The sequence below is a fragment of the Apus apus genome, chromosome 3 (genome assembly GCF_020740795.1).
Source record: "Apus apus isolate bApuApu2 chromosome 3, bApuApu2.pri.cur, whole genome shotgun sequence".
NCBI lineage: Eukaryota > Metazoa > Chordata > Aves > Apodiformes > Apodidae > Apus > Apus apus.
In genome coordinates this window covers 106266432-106284846 of record NC_067284.1, presented here as the reverse complement: position 1 = coordinate 106284846, position 18415 = coordinate 106266432, and the positions used below count along the sequence as shown (strand labels likewise).

The 18415-nt window shown below is 43.6% G+C and overlaps 2 protein-coding genes across 2 annotated transcripts in view; both read left to right on the top strand.

Moving 5' to 3' along the window:
- The window catches only part of XKR6 (XK related 6), a 182703-nt gene extending 165405 nt beyond the window's left edge, over positions 1 to 17298 (top strand). The window contains exon 3 of the mRNA XM_051614383.1: positions 14290 to 17298. Within this exon, the coding sequence (XP_051470343.1) occupies positions 14290 to 15254 (965 nt within the window). The 3' untranslated portion in view covers positions 15255 to 17298. The remainder of the gene's footprint in view (positions 1 to 14289) is intronic.
- The window catches only part of LOC127382597 (gallinacin-13-like), a 592294-nt gene that overhangs the window by 568488 nt on the left and 5391 nt on the right, over positions 1 to 18415 (top strand). The window lies entirely within an intron of this gene.

The window sequence follows — 18415 nt, the reverse complement described above, 5'->3', positions numbered from 1 at the left end:
TTGCTCTGTCATCACCCATATTGTCCCAGCACAGCAGGGAAGGACTGAGTCCAGGAGCCTTTGAAGCCAGTGACAGCTTTTTTTTGGTGGTGTTTTTTTTTTCCAAAGGGACTTTGGATCAAGCCCAAAGAAAGACATCATCCTTTAGCCTGTCGCCACCTGCAGCTTCTCCATCCACCACCTTCCCATTGCTCTCGCTCAGTTATTTTGGAGTGCTGATAAAAAGCCCCTTCTGTTCCTTGTCACATGCCACCATCACACGTATGACAGGCCACAGCCAATAAAGATGAGTCACCGTTCTCGGGACAGTGCTGGCAGGGAGCCAGGGCTGCCAACTTTAGGCTGCGTAAGGCTGTGGTAGTCATTGGGAGGGAGGTTACATCATCAGAGCACTAAACAAGCATTAGCTCATGCTGTTCCTAGGAGCTGGGAAACTGAGGCACAGACCGAGAGGTTTGACTAACCCGAGGTTACACTGTAGGCTCCTGGGGAGCAAGTTCAAGCCAAACATATTCCAGGCAGGAAATTAAAGCTTTTTCAGGTAATTTTATGCTGCAGACTTTTTTGGAGACATACTTGTTATGGCAGATTGATGATTAGAGCATAGGAAGGGTGGCTGCACACTGCTGGGTAATTGGCAAGTAACATACATGGAAATTCAACTCTTTTTGCCTTCAGGGCACTCTAGCATGCAACTCTGGGCTTCACATCAGGCACCCAGGAGAACATGCTAACTCTGGAAAAACAGAGAGCAGGTGGGGTATGCAAAAATCAGAAGACGCAGGGCGTGTGCTGGGCAGGGACTTCTCTGTGTTTGCAACCCTGATGTAGATGGAGCAGTTGAGGTTGATGCAACTGCCTCAAAATCGCTGAGTATTGAAGGAAAGAACTTTCTTGTTTCAGAAACTATCAGCTGGTTTAGATGATTAGCTCAGGGTGACAGCCCCGAGTCTGGGAGTGCAGCAGATTTACTTAGTCAGTGGCAATCTCCTGAAATGACTTTTGTCCGAAGTGGCATTTGACCAACCTCCTGCTCTCAGTGCCCTCAGTGCATTCCCATCTTCACATGGACACTCACCGAAGGGGAATGTCCACCAGGCACGGCTGTTTCCCTATTGCAGGAGCACATGTCTGGAATACCCTAAGGTGCAAACCAACATTTGCAGTAGGGGAATGGATGCATGGTTTGATCTCAGCCTGTCCTGGGGGAAGGTGATGTTCATTAATCTGTTGAAGAGGCAGTCTCAACTCCATCTTGTACACACGTGAACTTCTGAGAAGGCAAAAAGACCCAGGGGAGACATGCCAACCTGAGCATGACTTAACCAGTGGATGCTGGTGTGTCCTTGAGTTCTGGCCTGCTACACGCCACTCTAGACCTTCGCAGAGCTTACAAAGCATGGGAAGCAGAGGGAGAAACAGGTTCCTGCTGTTATCCTTGGAAATCAATGTCCCTGGTGCCTTCAACTACTCCACTGCAAGACAGCACCAGCTGCACCACATCCCTTTTTTGTCACGTTGTCACTCCCCCTCACAGAAATGCCCTGCCAGGCTCTCCAGAAGTGTTGAGATGATCCCTCTTTTCAGGACACCAGTCCTCTCACCTGCAATTATGCTGAGACAATTCCAGCAATGGCCCCTTATGCAATAACAAAGACTTTAAAGCCATAGGGTCAGCAAGAATGAAGACCCTCTTACCTTGGCCAGTGCGTGTGAACCAAGTTGTGTTTCCTTCCTCTCCCCCATCTGCTCAAAAGCATTTCCAGGACTGGGATGAAGTTATTTCTCTAAAGCCCTGCAGACTTTCTGTGTCCAGGCCAAACCATTAGCAGGCTGTTTGAAATACTGCATTGGTGTTGCTTCCTCTGTAAGGAACTGGCCGTGGGAGCTGTATTTACAGCAGGAAGTTCCTTCACTAAGCTCTGGCAGAAGATGTTGCTTTTCCAATCTGGTGACAAGTCTGTTGGGTTTCATCTATGCTAATAAACTGAAACACAGCAGAGCATGAGCACAGCCACCAGATCTTGGTCATCCACGTGGTTCACTTATCAGCACAGTCCTTGGCATATTTTTAGCCTGCGGCAGCTTTCACCAACCCAAACAATTCCTATGCTTGGCTCAGATGTTAGCACAGGCCAAGGATGATTCCCAACAGGAAATCTGGATTGGGCCACCCTGTTTTTGGAGGCTGAGACAGAATAAGGACATGGATGTAGCAATCAACAGAATTAGGCTTTGCTCAGTTACTGATCTCTAGGCACAGGGTCTCAGGTTTGGAAGGCACCCCAGACCTGTGCTAGGGAAAAGAGATTCTAACGGTGACTTTCAGAAGCAGACAGAACTCCTAGGGCATTTCTTTCCAGGTGTGACATGCTTCTCTATTTTTTCAGAGTATTTTAGCCCCTCCTGCAAGGTTACAACATTCTTTCAACTTGTACTAGGTAGATTTAAATTCTTCCCAATGACTGGTTCTCATCTGAATAAAAAAAGAATGCCAGAATAAAGATGCTGCAACAAATATCAAACACACAGTGTTAAAATGCAAGTATATTGTATGTTTTCATGGAGTTGTGATGTTTCATGACAACTACCCTACTCAGGACATAGAAATGAGTGGGGAAAGATTTTATTCTGAATCAAGCCATGTGTTGTTTTCCTTAGCAAAGGAGGTTGTTTTTTTGTTTTTTTTTTTTCCCATGTCAGTATATTCTAGCAGTATCCTAAGATTTGTTTCTTTTCTAAAGGTTTCTAATGGTAGAATTGAAATATCATTAGGTCTAAAAAATCCCGATGGAAGAGGCTCATTCTGATCTTTGCAGAGTGTAAATCAGGAGCGTCTCTGCTGGAGTCTGCTAAGATATTCAATATACTCAAGAATCTGAGCAAAGAACTGGCTGCTAAAAGTTGTGTCTAAAGTGTCCTGCATAAAGAACCAGCTGTTGAATGTGCAATATGATTTTTCCTTCAGGAGTAATTCTTGGATTTTGCCACCTTATTTTTCCCAGCTAAAGTGATCATGCATTCAGGTTTTTTTTCTCTTGTTGCTCTGGGAAAGACTTATTTTAAATAGCAGAGGGAAAAACCCTAGATCTCAGCAATCAACAACCACACAACACTGGACATCTAATCAACAGGCTACAAGAGTGTTGAGTGGTGTCCCTGCTCATGGCAGGGGGGTTCGAAGTAGATGATCTTTAAGGTTCTTTCCAGCCCAAACCATTCTGTGATTCCAAGATTCTACATAAGAGCAGCACAGTCATAGTTGGGTGTCTTTAGTCTCTAGAGATCTATGGTAGATCCCTGTTAATGGTAGTGCCTAGCTGTCCATATTAACTCTAAGGGTAACTTAAGTTGACTTTTCTGCCATCTCAGGTGCCTGGTAAGATTTGGATGCCTCTGAGCCACATTGATGACCACCTAGGTTCAAAGCTCTGCTCAGGTTACTCCGATTTCTGAACTGAGGTCAGAGGCAAGTAAGCAGAAGAGTAACCAGAAAGTGCACCAAAAAAAAAAAACACAATAGAAGTCTGTAGAGAAGACTTGTACACTTCTCTGCTGGCTGTGTTCCTTTCAGGTTGAACCAGGTTTCTGTGCTAGGCTCTACTGTCCTGTAACAATGCCCACAAAGAGATATTTTTCTCTGCATGCGAAGATTAAAAACCTGTCCTTGCTGGAGGAGTTGTCAGGACATCCTGATGGAGCATTTCAAGTGAAATCTCTTGGGGTCTCATGAAGAGCTTCAGATCCTCCTGCCTGTGGCTGTTGACTTTGGGGGATTCATGTGGGGTTCTTTTTCAGTGTGATTCTGAGACAGTGATTAAAGTCATCCAGATTAACAGGAATTTAACTGTAGTCTTTATAATTGCAGTGATGACTGTGCAGAGGGCATCTCAGTCTGAATAGTGGCAATTCATACAGGCTTTGACAAAAATAGACAGGTATAAGAGCTCTTATGCTCTATTTCCAAAAAAGTGAGCCCAGAAAATCCTGGCTGCTACTCCCCCAGCACATTTCCACAGCAGAATTAGCCCATGTAATTGGTACCTGGATCAATTTAGACCAGGCTCAGACCAGATCATCTCTCATTCCTGTGTGTATCATTAGAAGATGGAGAGAGACACAGCTGTTGGTGCCAAGCATCCCTAGGAACCTTGAGGAAGCCCTGTCCACATGAGATTCAGCATGCCCTTTGGAGGAAGCACTGGGGGAGGAAGCACCAGGGCACTGTGGGAACATCCTGCAGAGATATTGTCACATGTGTAAAATATCTTGAATCCTGCAGGGGATGTGGGTTACCAGGATACACAAACCCCAAATTAAGTCCTAACAGCAGCTAATGCTAATTGGAAACACCATCAAATGTCGTCCCACACTGACATCAAAAACACCATAAGTAGGACTAATGAGATTTCTGGTTTACTGGCCAAAAATCACAAAGAAAAGAACTGTTCTATATTAATACCCCCAAAATAGCCCCCCTGAAGTGGAACTGTTTGCTTTTTGTCAGAGTGGGACAGAAATTTATTTTCCTTTTATTTCCTTAACATTTAGGGGAAGTTTCAAAGTGGAGGAGGGATTTCAAAATAAATAGCTATATGTCATAAATAATATCATAATAATGTCACATCAAAAGGAACAACGAAGGAAAGCTTAGTCTTACAGTATGTCCTTCCTTTCCTCTACTCCATTACTGTCTCCAGCTTCTTTAGGACTGAAACTATTCACCAAACTCTAGTGGACCTTCATAACAGGGCTTTTCTCCATAAGGCAAGGTTTGCCCATCTATCTGTAGCAATAAGAGTCACTGTGGCCTTTTTCTTAGACACAGCTTTGAGAGAGTAGCTGAAGAATTAGCTTACACTGACAAAATGACATTTTGCTGGCATAAAGCTGCCTACACTTCTGTATTCCACCATTCTGAAGCTCTAGCTGACATTCCTAGGCTCCCCAGAGCAGCCACTTAGGCTAATTTCCTCTGCCAAAAACCCCAGCCTGGAAAAACTGGTAATATGAGAGACTCCATGTCCAGCAGTTAAACCACATTTTCCACATTATTTTTTAAAGTGATGAAGGGAACAATATGACCATGTTTGTGACAGGCAGAGGACTGCTCACAGATTATGTATATACCTTAATGCAAACAAGGCTGAGGCCCAAGCACTGACACTCAAGTGACTCTGCTAACATGATCTCTGGAACAGTTTTGGCCAGCTAGGCCTTTCCCAGAGCTTTCCCAGGCATGACAAAAAGAGTTCACATAGTCCAGGATCCATTCCCAAAAGGCAGTTTGGATACAACTACTAAGAAAGTTTAATAGTGTGGACATGGCAGACTCTGCCAGCTGGGCTCAGGGTCATTGAATAGCTCTGGCTGTGTTTCTTGGTTGCTAGTTTAGATGTCACCACAATAACCCAGGATTTCTCAAGGCCTGGCTTCCCATGTGCTCTCCTCCTCTCTCCTGTTCTTTTTTGTGAGCCATTATCTGGTGGTGAGCCACTATACAAGATCAAAGATCTCAGCTCACTAAGTGAGATGAGGCTTGTTTGAAGATCTGTGCATATCTAAGGACTGAGATACTAGCTTTAGGTAAGTGCCAATAGAAATGTTTCAGCTGTGGAGTGGATGTCAGCAGCTTTTTTGCCTACATAAATAGGTACAACCTGGGATACCTGCAGTCAGCATCCTAGGAAAGGGGCAAGGCTGTTATGAAAAGCAAATAGTGATCTTACATGCCTGTGAGGACTGTGTACATATATGCCTGCTGAGATCAGCTGCCTTCTTGTTGTAGCGAGTGGATTTTGTGTTTTTACTACCACTTTCTTGAGGATGGTGATAACTCTGGTTGTTCAGAGCAATGCAACTGAAATGTATCCTCTGACTAGTCGCAACATGCTTCTCCCATTAGGAGGGTGTTGGGGGGTCATTTTCATAGAATCATAGAACAGTTTGGGTTGGAAGGGACCTTTAAAGGTGGTGTAGTCCAATACGTTTGCCTGCTTGGCCTTCAGTAGTATAAAATATTTGTGTTGCATCATTCAAATTTGTCCATGCTGTGTTGGGTCTGGCAACTTCTCTGTAGAAGTCAATGCCAGTTATTCTGCTTATCTTGAAGTCAGGAACAGGTTTCCCCAAGCATCCTCTCTGCTCTCCTCACCTTTCTGGGACTGAAGGCCCTCCTCTGAGCTCTTGCGGGGATTTGGTGGATACCAAATCCCTGCTATCTACAGTACTTTTCATCTTATCCACTTCTCCTTGTTTGGTCATTTTGGTTTGTTTATCCACACTTCAGGTAGAGTCAATGGAGAGACAGAGCAGCATTTCCAGAGGGCAGTTCATCCCATGTCTCAGATAGATCTCCTTGGATGGGATAAACACTGAGGCACATGATGCGAGGAAGATCTTAATTAAGAGTGTTTTAAAACAGGGGGAAGCTTTGCCAATCCTTGTGTGGTGGGTGATAGTCAACATTTGCAACAGCAGATTTAACACTTTGCTGAGGGTATTCAAGGACAATCCAAAACAGAGGGCAGATTATCCTATTTCTGCTTGGCCTGGGTTGCTTGTGCTGCCTGCAGAAGGATCAGTTGTTGGCTTGCATCCAGGAGGAGATACAAGACTGGATGGCCCCAGGGTCTGAGCCAGTTTGGCAGCTCCTGAGTTCACAGAGGAGATGAGTAGGAGGAGACATGACAGAAGCAGCTGAGATAATGAGAGCACAGATCAGAGGAACATGGTCGGTCACCTCTTCCAGCAGTTGAGCAAACGGAGCATTTGGGAGAACTGAAAGGCAGCAGGATGAAAGGGGAAGAAGGCAAGTCCTTTGCAAACACAATCTGTAGTGAACCTGTGGGCCTCAGTTCCTAAAGGCACTGCTAAGACAAAAGCTGGTGGGGAACTTAAAAGAGATCCAGTGCTTCTCAGGTCAGTGAGGACATCTTAATTGAGCAAAAAGAAAAGGTTTTAGGAAGCATTCCTATTTCATGACATCAGCCAGCCTTTAACTGGCAAGGGGTGGGAGGGCAACTCTCTGTGTGAGCAAACTGTTTTGAAGTTGCCTTGCTATGGACTTTCACACTCTCACAATAAAAGATTTGGGAATGTGGATGCTCCTCTGGTCTAATGTGGAAGAGCCTTCCTTGTGCAAGCTTGGACATGGCCTGTCCTGTACAGAAACTCAAAGCAAGCCTCATGTGAAGAATTCCCAGTGAGATTCAGTGGTAGAAGACCTACTTCTTGTTGTCCAGATCTACTTGGAGATTGATCCCTGAACTGAATTACTTATCTTTGCTTCCTCCCTTTCCCAAACAGGCACCAGTAGTTTTCCATTTCTTATAGACTGGTGAGGCTGTGTCCTATGAGGGTCAGGCCCTGGGGAGAGTGGGGCTGTGCATGTTCCTTGAAGGAAAGCCTCAGAAGAGCTCCCTACCAAGGGGGCAGATCCTGGGGATTTGAAATTCACCCTTTGCCAATGAAACCAAAACATTTTTCTTGAGAAAAGAACAAAGGACAAGACACTGGTGTCACCCATAGAAAACCCAGTCTTCAAGTCACATCTCTTCCTGGTGTCAGGATCTGGTTTTTGTGACTGGTCACTCCAGGTCTGAGTCAAGTACAGAGGTAAGCTGGCAGTCCTGTAACCAAAGGCAGATCCCAGTGTAGACTCATACTCTTCTAACAAATTTAGGGAAGTTCAGCTCTAGGAACTGTTTCAGCACATCTCCATCTTTTATCAATCATCTCCCAAAGGACAATAGATCCCTCAGCTCTCTTGGGCCCTGAGGATGGGATCCATCCTCCTTGCTAAGCTGCTGAATTCATCTTAGACAGTTTAAGCTTTATGTTAAACTGTATAAATGAAGTTGACTCCGTTAGTAGTCACTGGGTAGAGGCAAATGCTCCAAAACATGACTTGACTCATCTTCTGTTGTTGAGATGTGTGAGATAAGTCATCCCCTGAGGAGAGGTCTTGTTTTTAGCCAACCCCATTCTTTCCATTAAAAGCAGCCACAGGAATTGAGAAGTCAAAAATACTGAACCTAAGTTCAGCTCACCTTTTGGGCTTGGTTTCACCCACAGAGCACCTGCAGAGTGTTACGTGACCATAGAAATAGGTGGCACATAGATGAAGGCAGGCCAGGCCTGGGTCAGAATGACTGGTGATGGTCACCATATCTGTAGTGGACTGGTGGCACACTGGAGAAACTGGTTAAGGAAGTGTCCTGAAGTCCTAAGAGGAAAATTAATGCCAAAACAGTCTATGCAGCCCTTTATTATTTATATACGGGGAATGGACTATATTCTTCTATGTTTAAAGTGAAAAACAAAGAAGGAGAATGAAGGAAAGAAAAGTCATTCCCTCCACTGAAAGGAATGAAAAAGGAAAGATCAAGCATCAAAATACAGCAGGGACAAATTAAATTGAACCTGGAGCCTGATTCTGATCCCTTTCACTCTGGTACAAATAAATTAAAAACAGATTAAAAACTAAGGGGGAGCAGCTTTCAGGCAATGTTGTTACAAGAGCAGAATCTGGCTCAGTCTCTTTGGTATGTGAAAGCATTTTCACTCTGTGTGCATTGAAATGAAAACCTGTTCCTCAGTTCGTACCAACCTTCAGGGAGAAACGTGCCACCCAAAGGGGAAAACATGATAACAGGGTTCACAGCACAGAGGCCTGAGCAGCCAGTGAGGGATGGGGAGGAACTGAGACGTGGCACTTGGCATTAAGCAAGCACTGCCTCCATGGAGGGGCTGCTGGAATGTTTAATGTTGGATGGAATGTCTCCTGTCCAGCTTAACCGGGAGAAATGTTGGTATCTTCCCATTTTCTTCTAGTAGAATCTTCAGGACAATTAATGTCAAAAAAGAAATAGAACACCATTTAGGCATAATTTTCAGCTTTAAAGGGACAGGCACCACAGTAAATACTTAGGGAATATGCTACAGTAAGTGCATTCAAATTACTTTATGCTCATAACCTGCAGCTGGATTAATGATGAAAACTCTACATACCCCTAGTGAAAACCTCTCTCCTCAGCTGAACAACACTACGAGTAAGGGGAAAAAAATGGATATATTGCTCATTTTAAATGTTCATTTGTGTGTGTGTGATTTGTCTACAGCTTTTATTATACTAATTGTAAAACCACGTGTAATTGCATAGCATGAATAGGCCAGATAGACTGGCTTGGCATTCCATGTGCTGTTTTTATTCCTGCATATATATGGGCTTTAAAATCAGCAATGGAAAAGTAAGGGGAGTCATTGTTTTGAGTCTCCCTTGTGGATGTGGGTTTTTCAAAGACCCTCATTATATTTCTGAGTTGGCCTTTTCTTTTTCTGGGCCATCAGTAGGAACTAGAGGATGAAAAACAAAACAAGCTGAAATTCAGCCTGTCCGTGTGAGCTTCAGCAACGATCCAGGAGCTTTCTTTGGACTTCAAATGGCTCATCCTCCTCTTCTCTGATATGAGATCATTACCTACCTTATACTCTAGTCCACTCCTGTTTTCATGATGTAAGGAAATGGCTAATTTCCATTTCTCAGAGACTCTATTCCTTGGTCTGACATTCTTCTCAGAAAGTTTAACTTTTTGTGTAGCTGCCTTATTTTCCGCTTCTTTCTCCTTTCTCTTCACCACTTACTGGTGCTTAGTCTCCATGCCACATGTTTACCACTGACAACTGTTCATTAGCTCCCCCTGAGAAAGGCAGAGTTACTATGCCAAGAATCATAGAATTATAGGATGGTTTGGGTGGGAAGGGATCATCTAGTTCCAACCCCCCTGCCATGGGAAGGGGCACTAGACCAGATTGCTCAAGTCAACATCAAGGAAGTTCAAGGTGATGGACAAGTTCCACTCCAGGTTCAGACACCTAAACAAAGGTGTCTTCAATGGAGGTGTCTTCACATGATGGGAATGTCCAGACTTCCCTTGTATTCAGTGGAGATGTAGGCAACACAGCCACAGGGTCTAAACAATGACCATCATACAGCTCTGGCTCCACTGGGTGAAGGAGCAATTTGGTTGACTTTTGCCTAGCATTATTTTAGATGCCCTGATTACCCTGCCTCACTCCAGCTCTCAGCTCGAAAATGTTCATGTCTTCTCTGTGCAAGTTTGTTACATCTGCCAGCTCCATACGGAGGTCTGGGATATCCTACAGCATCTCAAATGTTGCTGGTTTCCCATCTGTTATGGTTGCAGTAAGTCTTAGTTCTCCATTGAGTAAAGAGATGTCACTCACCCATGGACACCACAGGGTGAATCTCTATAGTAGAAGCTGAATTCTGCCTGAAATGCAAGGAACCCAGTGATGTGATAGAGATTGATTCCCTGCTGTAGCACAGATTTTATATGAGACCTTGGATTAATCCTTCAAATCTTAGTGCTGCTTCTGCCAAATGGGGACATCACAGAGCTCTGTCTCATCATGCTGAATGTAAGTTAGGAGGTGTCTCATCAAAGGGCTTGAGAAGACATTACTAAAAGGACTTGTGGAACTAATTCTTGTGATGTGTCATTCAAGACACATGGGCTTGACTCTTCAATGGAGGTGATTATGACATGTGAGTCACTCACTGCTCCTAGCAGGTGAGAGGAGGAGTTTGAGAGCTGTTATACAGCCTGGTCCAGAGAGTTTGAAGATAACCCCAGTCTCCACTACTCTCACTTTTTACATATAGTTGAGATACAGATCCCACAGATGCAGCCATAGGGCATCCAGCCCATGGTAGTTGATGTCCTCCTGGCCGGAGAATGCCCACAAAGAGGTGGCAATGCATGGCAGGTATTTTCCACTCCCAAGACTAAGCACAGTGGGAGGAGTGGGAGTGGGTTTTTGGAAGTGACTCCAGTTTTGAACCAACCCCAAGCCTTTGATAAACAAACCTTGGAAGGGAGTTGAAACCTACTCATGCTAGATGAAGGTGCATCAGTCACCATGTGCAAATGTCGAAATCAAAATAAAAAAACTATTTCCCATGTGATCCAATTTGTCAGGACTTTTTTTTCTTTTAGTTATAATTGGAGATGTCTCTATAGTTGCTTAGAAATAAGGCCCGGAAAAGTGGAAAAGAAAGAAAAGTTTATCCCACAGTCTGTGAAAACTGTACATTGTATGAAGATGTCACAGGCTAGAAATAACAGGAAAAGATGGGATTGAGAAACTCATGGTCAAGATGACAAAAGCCAAGGCTTACTTTGTCATTTAAGTCTGAATGAAAAAGCCAGGGAATAATTTATGTAGCAACACAGTAAGAAGTACTGCAGAAATCTTCATATTGCTCCATGGTTCCTGTTGATGTCCACCTCATTGCACCCCCCTGACACCCAGGTACAGTCCTGCTCATTGCTAGGATGCCAAAGTTCACCTTTGCCACAAAGTCATGGATTTTTAAACAATGGCAGGAATATGTCAAAAATTCTGCAGATACTTAGTTTTCCCCCTCAGATCTTAGTGCAGATGAGGAGGACATGAACTGTTTGGTAAGGGTAGGACTCATCCTGCCTGACTGCTGGTGTTGGCAAGTCCCCACACTCCCCTGTTAAGGGAGACAGACACTTTGAGAGCATGAGTCAACCCCGCTTGTCCCACACATGGATCTTAGGACAGGGTGAATCACTTTCTGGGGGTGTCTGCCTCTCTCTGTTGACTCGAGGAGATGTTCAGATGACTATCAGCAGGCATGGGACCGTGCGACATGAGTGACTCAATGCACACACGCCCAGCCAGCTCAGTGCAGTTTACAGCAATGGCTGTCATGACTGTAGGCTTCTGCACTGAAAACATTGCAGTGGGAAGAGCCTTCATGTGTACACTGGGTTTTTGTTTCTGGTGTATTTTATTCCCCTCTCTATTCTAGAATAAATCAACCCAATAGAAACATTTTTAAGCCAGTGTGACACATGTCCCCTGTGGGTTGGCAGTGCTTGAGTTTCGGTGTGCAGGTACAGCTAATGCTGTATGACTTTCTAGTATAATAGCACTAAAAGAAGACAATGCATGACTTTTGGTTTGTGTTTTTTTTTTTCTTCTAGTAATGGAAAGTTTTAAACCTGAATATCGAGAAGATACTGCAACAAACAGTACTTACACACATAGCAACACTTCCCTTAACAATTGCATGGCATTCCAAAACTGTTACTTCTGCTAAAAATGTCACACACCTGGCAGGTTAAAAATAAATCTACCTCTGTTTGGGGCTGTGGCCCAACTTTCAGAAGTTTCCATCTATTAGAGCTGCCAAGTCCTATATGCAAGTGTTTCTTATTGGGGACTTAAAACTTGGGGAAAACTGTTTTTTTCCAAGATGATGGCCTAAAGTTTCCCTCTTTGATAAGGCCACTGATCTTACTGGTTTGTGCTTTGTTGTTTTTTAAAATTCAGTCTGAAGTGCTAAGGTGTGTGAGCCCAAAGGCAAGGTATTGGGAGGCTTGAGTCCTGGAGAAAGAGCACAGTTTTAGTGGACCAGCAGGCTGGGTTAATTGCAATGGGGGCCAGAGATGGACATCTGCCATCCTTCCTGGCCACCTTTTCCATCATGTCTCCTCTGGACATACCTAGGCTGGAAATGGGGAATCTAACCCCACCACACTGTGGTGTGGACTGCTCCAAAGGATGAAGATAATGTCTTTACAGTGAGACCTGAAGAGCCAAGGCATCTTCCTCTCATCCCCATGGGAGCAAGGTCCTTGTGGGCAGAGGGAAAAGTGATAAGACAACAGGAGGAGATTAAATTTAGGGGTTTCAGACATTTTAGCTTTTTAGCCCTGAGCAGCTGCAGCGAGTTGATCCTTGGGTTTTCTTATAGTGAAAGCAAAATATATTTGGACTTGTTTTCCAGTACGTTACACATCAGAGATGGAGGGGTGTTTGTCAGTGTTTGTATTGCTTAAAACCCATTAGCATTTTCCCTGTGTATTTTATAGGTGATGCTCCCAGAGAAATCTTTGGCAAAGGCTCAGTCAAAATATAGCTACCAAATTACTTCCCAAACATGGATCTTAGCTGATCATCTGTTCCCTCACCTGCAGAGCCATTGTCCAGTGAACAACAGTGGGAGCAAAGGAATGAGATGCCAGTGGCCTTTTCTTTTCCCAGAAATCTGTCAATTGATTTTGATTATGATGCTTTGCTCAATGAGTTGTGCAGTTTCCCCTTGTGATAATCAATGGTGTTGTATTTTTAAAAGCTCTTGAAGTGTGACAGGGCTTTATTTTATTCATCGGAACAAATAAATAGTGTTGATTGGGATGGGAAATAAGATCAAGCCCCTTTGGAATATAATGAGGTGCCTGTCCCATGCCAGGGAATGGGGGGATGAACTGGGAAGTGAGGGTGACCCCAGAGCAGGCAATGCCCTCGCTGATGGGAGCAGAACCACAGGGTCTGAGTGCACAGGGCAGAGCTGCATGTTGGTTGTGGCTCCCTCAGCAGACCAAGACAAGGCAGGGGTATGTACCAGATCCAAGGTCCCTCCAGGGTGTCTCATCAGGAGCAGAATGAGACAGGGCTAGAGACAGGGCTGAAGACATGACTGCACCTTGGATCTGTGGTTCATCCAGAAGATAAGGCTGGAGATAACCTACCTCCCATATAGGTCTTCAGTCCCTCCTGGAAAGATGGCAGGGATCAGATTCTTTGCTTTAGGAGCATTTGGAGGGTATTGACGAGTCTTGATGTTCCCTGTTTTTATATATTATCTGTATAGGACAACAGGGTGACAAAAAAGCTGATCAACTGCCTGTTTATTTCAAAGGTGAATGCAAATGGGGATTCCTGATTAAGGCAGAATCAAGTGCAAGTCAGTATGAATGTTACCTGTATGAAAGTATTAGAATAAAAAAGATCCCTGCCATTACAAGGAACATAGATGTCCTGCTCTTGCATGTTGCACCCCATCATAGACCCCTTTCTAGAGAAAGTGACCTTCATACTTGGGCTGCAGATTTTGAATGGGATCTGGATTTCAAATTCTCAAATGTGATTGAATCAGGATGAGGACAGAGGCGGTTCCCTGTAAAAAAGAGAAGAGCTGTGGTGGGGTGGCAGAGCCAGTAGATCATGAAGATTATCATAATGGGCTGTGTCAGAACTCCTGAGTGCAGCATACTTTCCGGTTCCCCCACTGATATTTCTGTATTTCTCTCCTCTAGACAAGGACAACCTGGAGTGAGTTGAACCGCTGGGCTTCTGAGCCTGCCCCAGATGCAATATTTAGTGAGCAGATGATGTTTTCAACCAAACCTCCTGTCTAACTCAGTGGATCTGTGTGTCTTCCGGCAGGTGTGTCCTCTGTGGCCTCCCTGATGTCCCTGGCTTGGGTGCTAGCCTCCTATCACAAGCTTCTTCGGGACTCTAGGGACGACAAGAAGAGTATGAGCTACAGAGGGGCCCTCATCCATCTCTTCTGGCGCCTCTTCACCATCTCATCCCGAGTTATTTCTTTTGCTCTCTTTGCTTCCATCTTCCAGCTCTACTTTGGGATCTTTGTAGTGGTCCATTGGTGTGCCATGGCTTTCTGGATCATCCATGGTGGGACAGATTTCTGCATGTCTAAGTGGGAGGAGATCCTCTTCAACATGGTGGTAGGGATTGTGTACATTTTCTGCTGGTTTAATGTCAAGGAAGGGCGGACTCGATACAGAATGTTTGCGTATTACACGGTGGTCCTGACGGAGAACGCTGCCTTGACGCTCCTTTGGTATTTTTACAGAGATCCTGACACTACTGACTCATATGCCGTGCCAGCACTGTGTTGTGTCTTTCTTAGCTTTGCTGCTGGGATAGCTTTGATGCTGTTATATTATGGTGTGCTGCATCCCACGGGGCCAAGAGCTAAGATCTTTGCCAGCTCCTGTTGCGCCGAGCTGCTCTGGGGCATTCCTTTGCCCCCCGATGTTGAGCCCATGGCGCCCCAAACCCCTGGGTACCGGGGGGCTCAGGCTACGCCCACCAGAGCGGTCACGGAGCAACAGGAGGAACTCACAGCTGACACTTGCTTGCCCGTTTTCCAGGTGAGAGCAATGGTACCACCTACTCCATCTGGGCGACCCTACCCCCCCGAGGGGCCTCTCATTAAGATTGACATCCCAAGAAAAAGATATCCGGCATGGGATGCTCATTTTGTAGACAGGAGGTTAAGAAGAACTATCAACATCCTCCAGTATGTCACCCCCACAGCTGTAGGTATTAGGTATAGAGATGGACCTCTCTTATATGAGTTGCTACAATATGAATCTTCACTTTAAAAGCTCCTTAGAGCAAGAGTAAAAGAGGGGACCTTATTTTTGTTTACGGTAAACACAGATCATGAAACAAACACAAACCTTCAGATAAGCTTTCTTTCTGGTTGCTGTATGTATAAAAAAAGAAAAAAAAGATATTCTCTATGTTTTGTAAGTAAAAACAAAAAGAAAAACTTTTCTTTTGTTTTTTACACACAAGAAACAGTATTTCAACTTCCACACCTAGGATTCACAGGTGGAGAAGGAGGCATCTCCACATCAGTTTTATACCGTACACCAAGTGTAGAACATTATTTATGGGATTGGTGCTGATTGAAAAATAAAACAAACAAACAAACAAACCTACAACTGCCTTATGCCCTTAGGTGCTGAGTTTCATTAAGTACTGTCACCTTTCTCATGCAAAACTCTTTGATTATTATATGCCAGGAAAAAAAACAACCAACTGAAATACAAACCTTAAAAGAAAAAAGAAAAAAAAAAAAGAAAAAGAAAAAAATTAACAACAACAAAAAGAGAGAAATGTATGGAAAAAAAATAATTGGATTTAGCAGAAAAAAAAACCAAACCCAAATGTCTAAAGATAAGAAAGCAAAGCCAAGACACCCCCAGTGTAGTCTGATTTTTCCAACAGATGAAAGATAAAATCAGGTCTGTAACTCAATTTGGCAAAGCATTTGTAACACCACTTGGCCGAGCCTGCAAGCCTTGACCAGGTCGTGTCCTAAAGGCCATCCCACCATGCAACCTTTTCCCCTGTGTAAACGGGCCACATGTAATGGTCAGTTTGCACCAGATTAATATGGAAAAACAGTATCTGATCTTGCTTCCAACAATTGCACACGCTGAAGCTCCACTGTCTTCAGTGGAGTAAATACCAACCATCTGAGCCCAGAATAAAGCCTGCCACCTTGATTTCTGGAAAATAAGAAATCTGCAAATGTTGAAATTATGTACCAAAACCATTATCCTAAAGTACATTTTCACATATCTAATAGCTATTTCAGTAATAATAAAACTCAGCATAGTAGCAAAAAGCGAGTCAATTTAAAGGCACAATACTTGATCAGTGACTGGCAAAATAATTTGACCTACTGTATCATTTTAAGGCTGTGAAAGGCATCCATTATTTGTAATCTTGTGTAAGACCTGTCATGTCTCATTCAGTGAGAGCCTTAAAGTGATTGTAAAGCATCCTTTGTTTCATTTTGGGGATTTTGGGTTTTGATTTTTGTTCTGTTTTGTTTTTGTTTTTAAGGAAAACAAAACATGAAAATCGGGATTAAAAAAAAAACACAAACCAAAACACACACACAAAAAACAAACAACAACAAAACAACTGACAAACTTCTTCAAATGGTAATAACCTGTAAACTGACTCACATCTTGAGATGATTTGGTGCTTTGTATTTTTGTTGATGTTGTTGTTGTGATTTAGCTGAGAATTCTTCAACTCAGTACATGTGGGGAACTGCTGATAAAAACTGTCTCGTGTCACCCTCTACTGTAAGTACATGGCAAGAAACACCACCAAAGGAAGTTCAAGGGTGTAGCGAGAGCATCGTGGTTTAGCTTAGCCTTCTCACCGCAAGGAGATGCTGCCACCTCCGATGATGGCAAAGCCTAGATGGTCACCTGCTGAGGGCTGCGTGGTTGTCTTGACATTTCCAAATAACCCGCTTGGTGTCCGAATATCCACATCTCTAGAATTCTGTTTCTGTGCTGGGAATCTCTTGTTTCGAGTTAAATCACGGGTTTGCATCTAACCGACACCCTTTTCTGTTTTGAGAGTATTGCTCCTTTAAAGGAATATTCCCATTTCAGGGCATCTTTTCAATCCCACCATCCCTCTACTTGGGAGGGGAGAAAACAACAACAACAAAACAAGATATTTTTAAGTGAATGCTGTAGTATTTTCTGTGTGTAATTGCAATTTTTTATTCCAGAAATACTGTAACTGTCTAGGGTGCAAAACTCCCGTGCTGACCTATTCTGAGCAGAAGATCAGCATGGGGGGGATATTTTTTAATTATTATTATGATTTTTTTTTTTTAATTTTGAGGAATCAGGTTGTGTTTTTTTTAAAATTATAATAGTATTTAAAAAAACTAGTACCAATTTTATATAACAGTTCAAAGAAGCTGAATGCTTTCTTCGCCTGAATATACCTGAAGACAAACATTTTTTTCAATCAGTGATCCTTTGCAGTACTCTGAGAAAACGTTGAGGTTTGTTTAGTTGTTTCATTTTGTTTTGTAAAGAAAACTTTTAACTAGTGCCTGTCCCTTCCAAGGAGGGCAGGACTCACTCACGCCAAACTATAGACACACGGCAAAGTTTATAAGAAGCCAAATTGTCACTGGTACTGTAATTCCCAGTCAAACTCCATTTCAGGCAAATGTTTCTGGGCTCTCATTACAACCAATATGATGGTCACATTTTCACGCAAAGGGAGGGATTTTGTCTTGTCGTCCCTTATCTAAATTCCCCATCCCTTGTTTACTGTGCACATAAATATATATATGTACCCACACATATATATTTGTGAAAACCTTTCATTTCCGTTCTCCATCGTCTGTGTCCCAAAACCAGTCCCTTCTCAAGTGTCCTACTAACATTTCACCCCTTCTTCCCTAATCAGTATGCTGTCTCTATAAAAAGAGGTAATTTGTGAAGTGAACTTGCTGTCCCCGTCTACTGAAACATAAAAACACAGAGGTGTCCATCCTCCAGCAACAGGCCTGCATTTCTGCTCCCAGGACTTGTTCTTCATTTACCTGTAACACTAGTGTAGACTTATTCTGATCCATTTCCCTGAGACTCATGCCCAGTGTAAAAACTGTCCTTGGTCCTTCAGTGAAGAGCTCTCCTCTACTCATCTGCATTTCATTGGCATAAGCATGGGAAAGGAATGGATGACAAACAACCTTGCTATTCCTCTGGGACCTTTCATCCAGGAGATAGTACCTTCATTTTCAAAAACGCCTTGAGAAGTCTCCCCTCCACAAACTTACCAACTTTGAGGTCTGGTTTGGAGATGTAATCCCATTCCCTGGCCCCACTGAACAGCAGAACCCTGCCACCTTGCACCGGGACAATGAAACAAGTCAACGAGCCAGGGAACATTCATCAGGAGTCGAGGAGAAGACCCTTCAGTGTTGCCT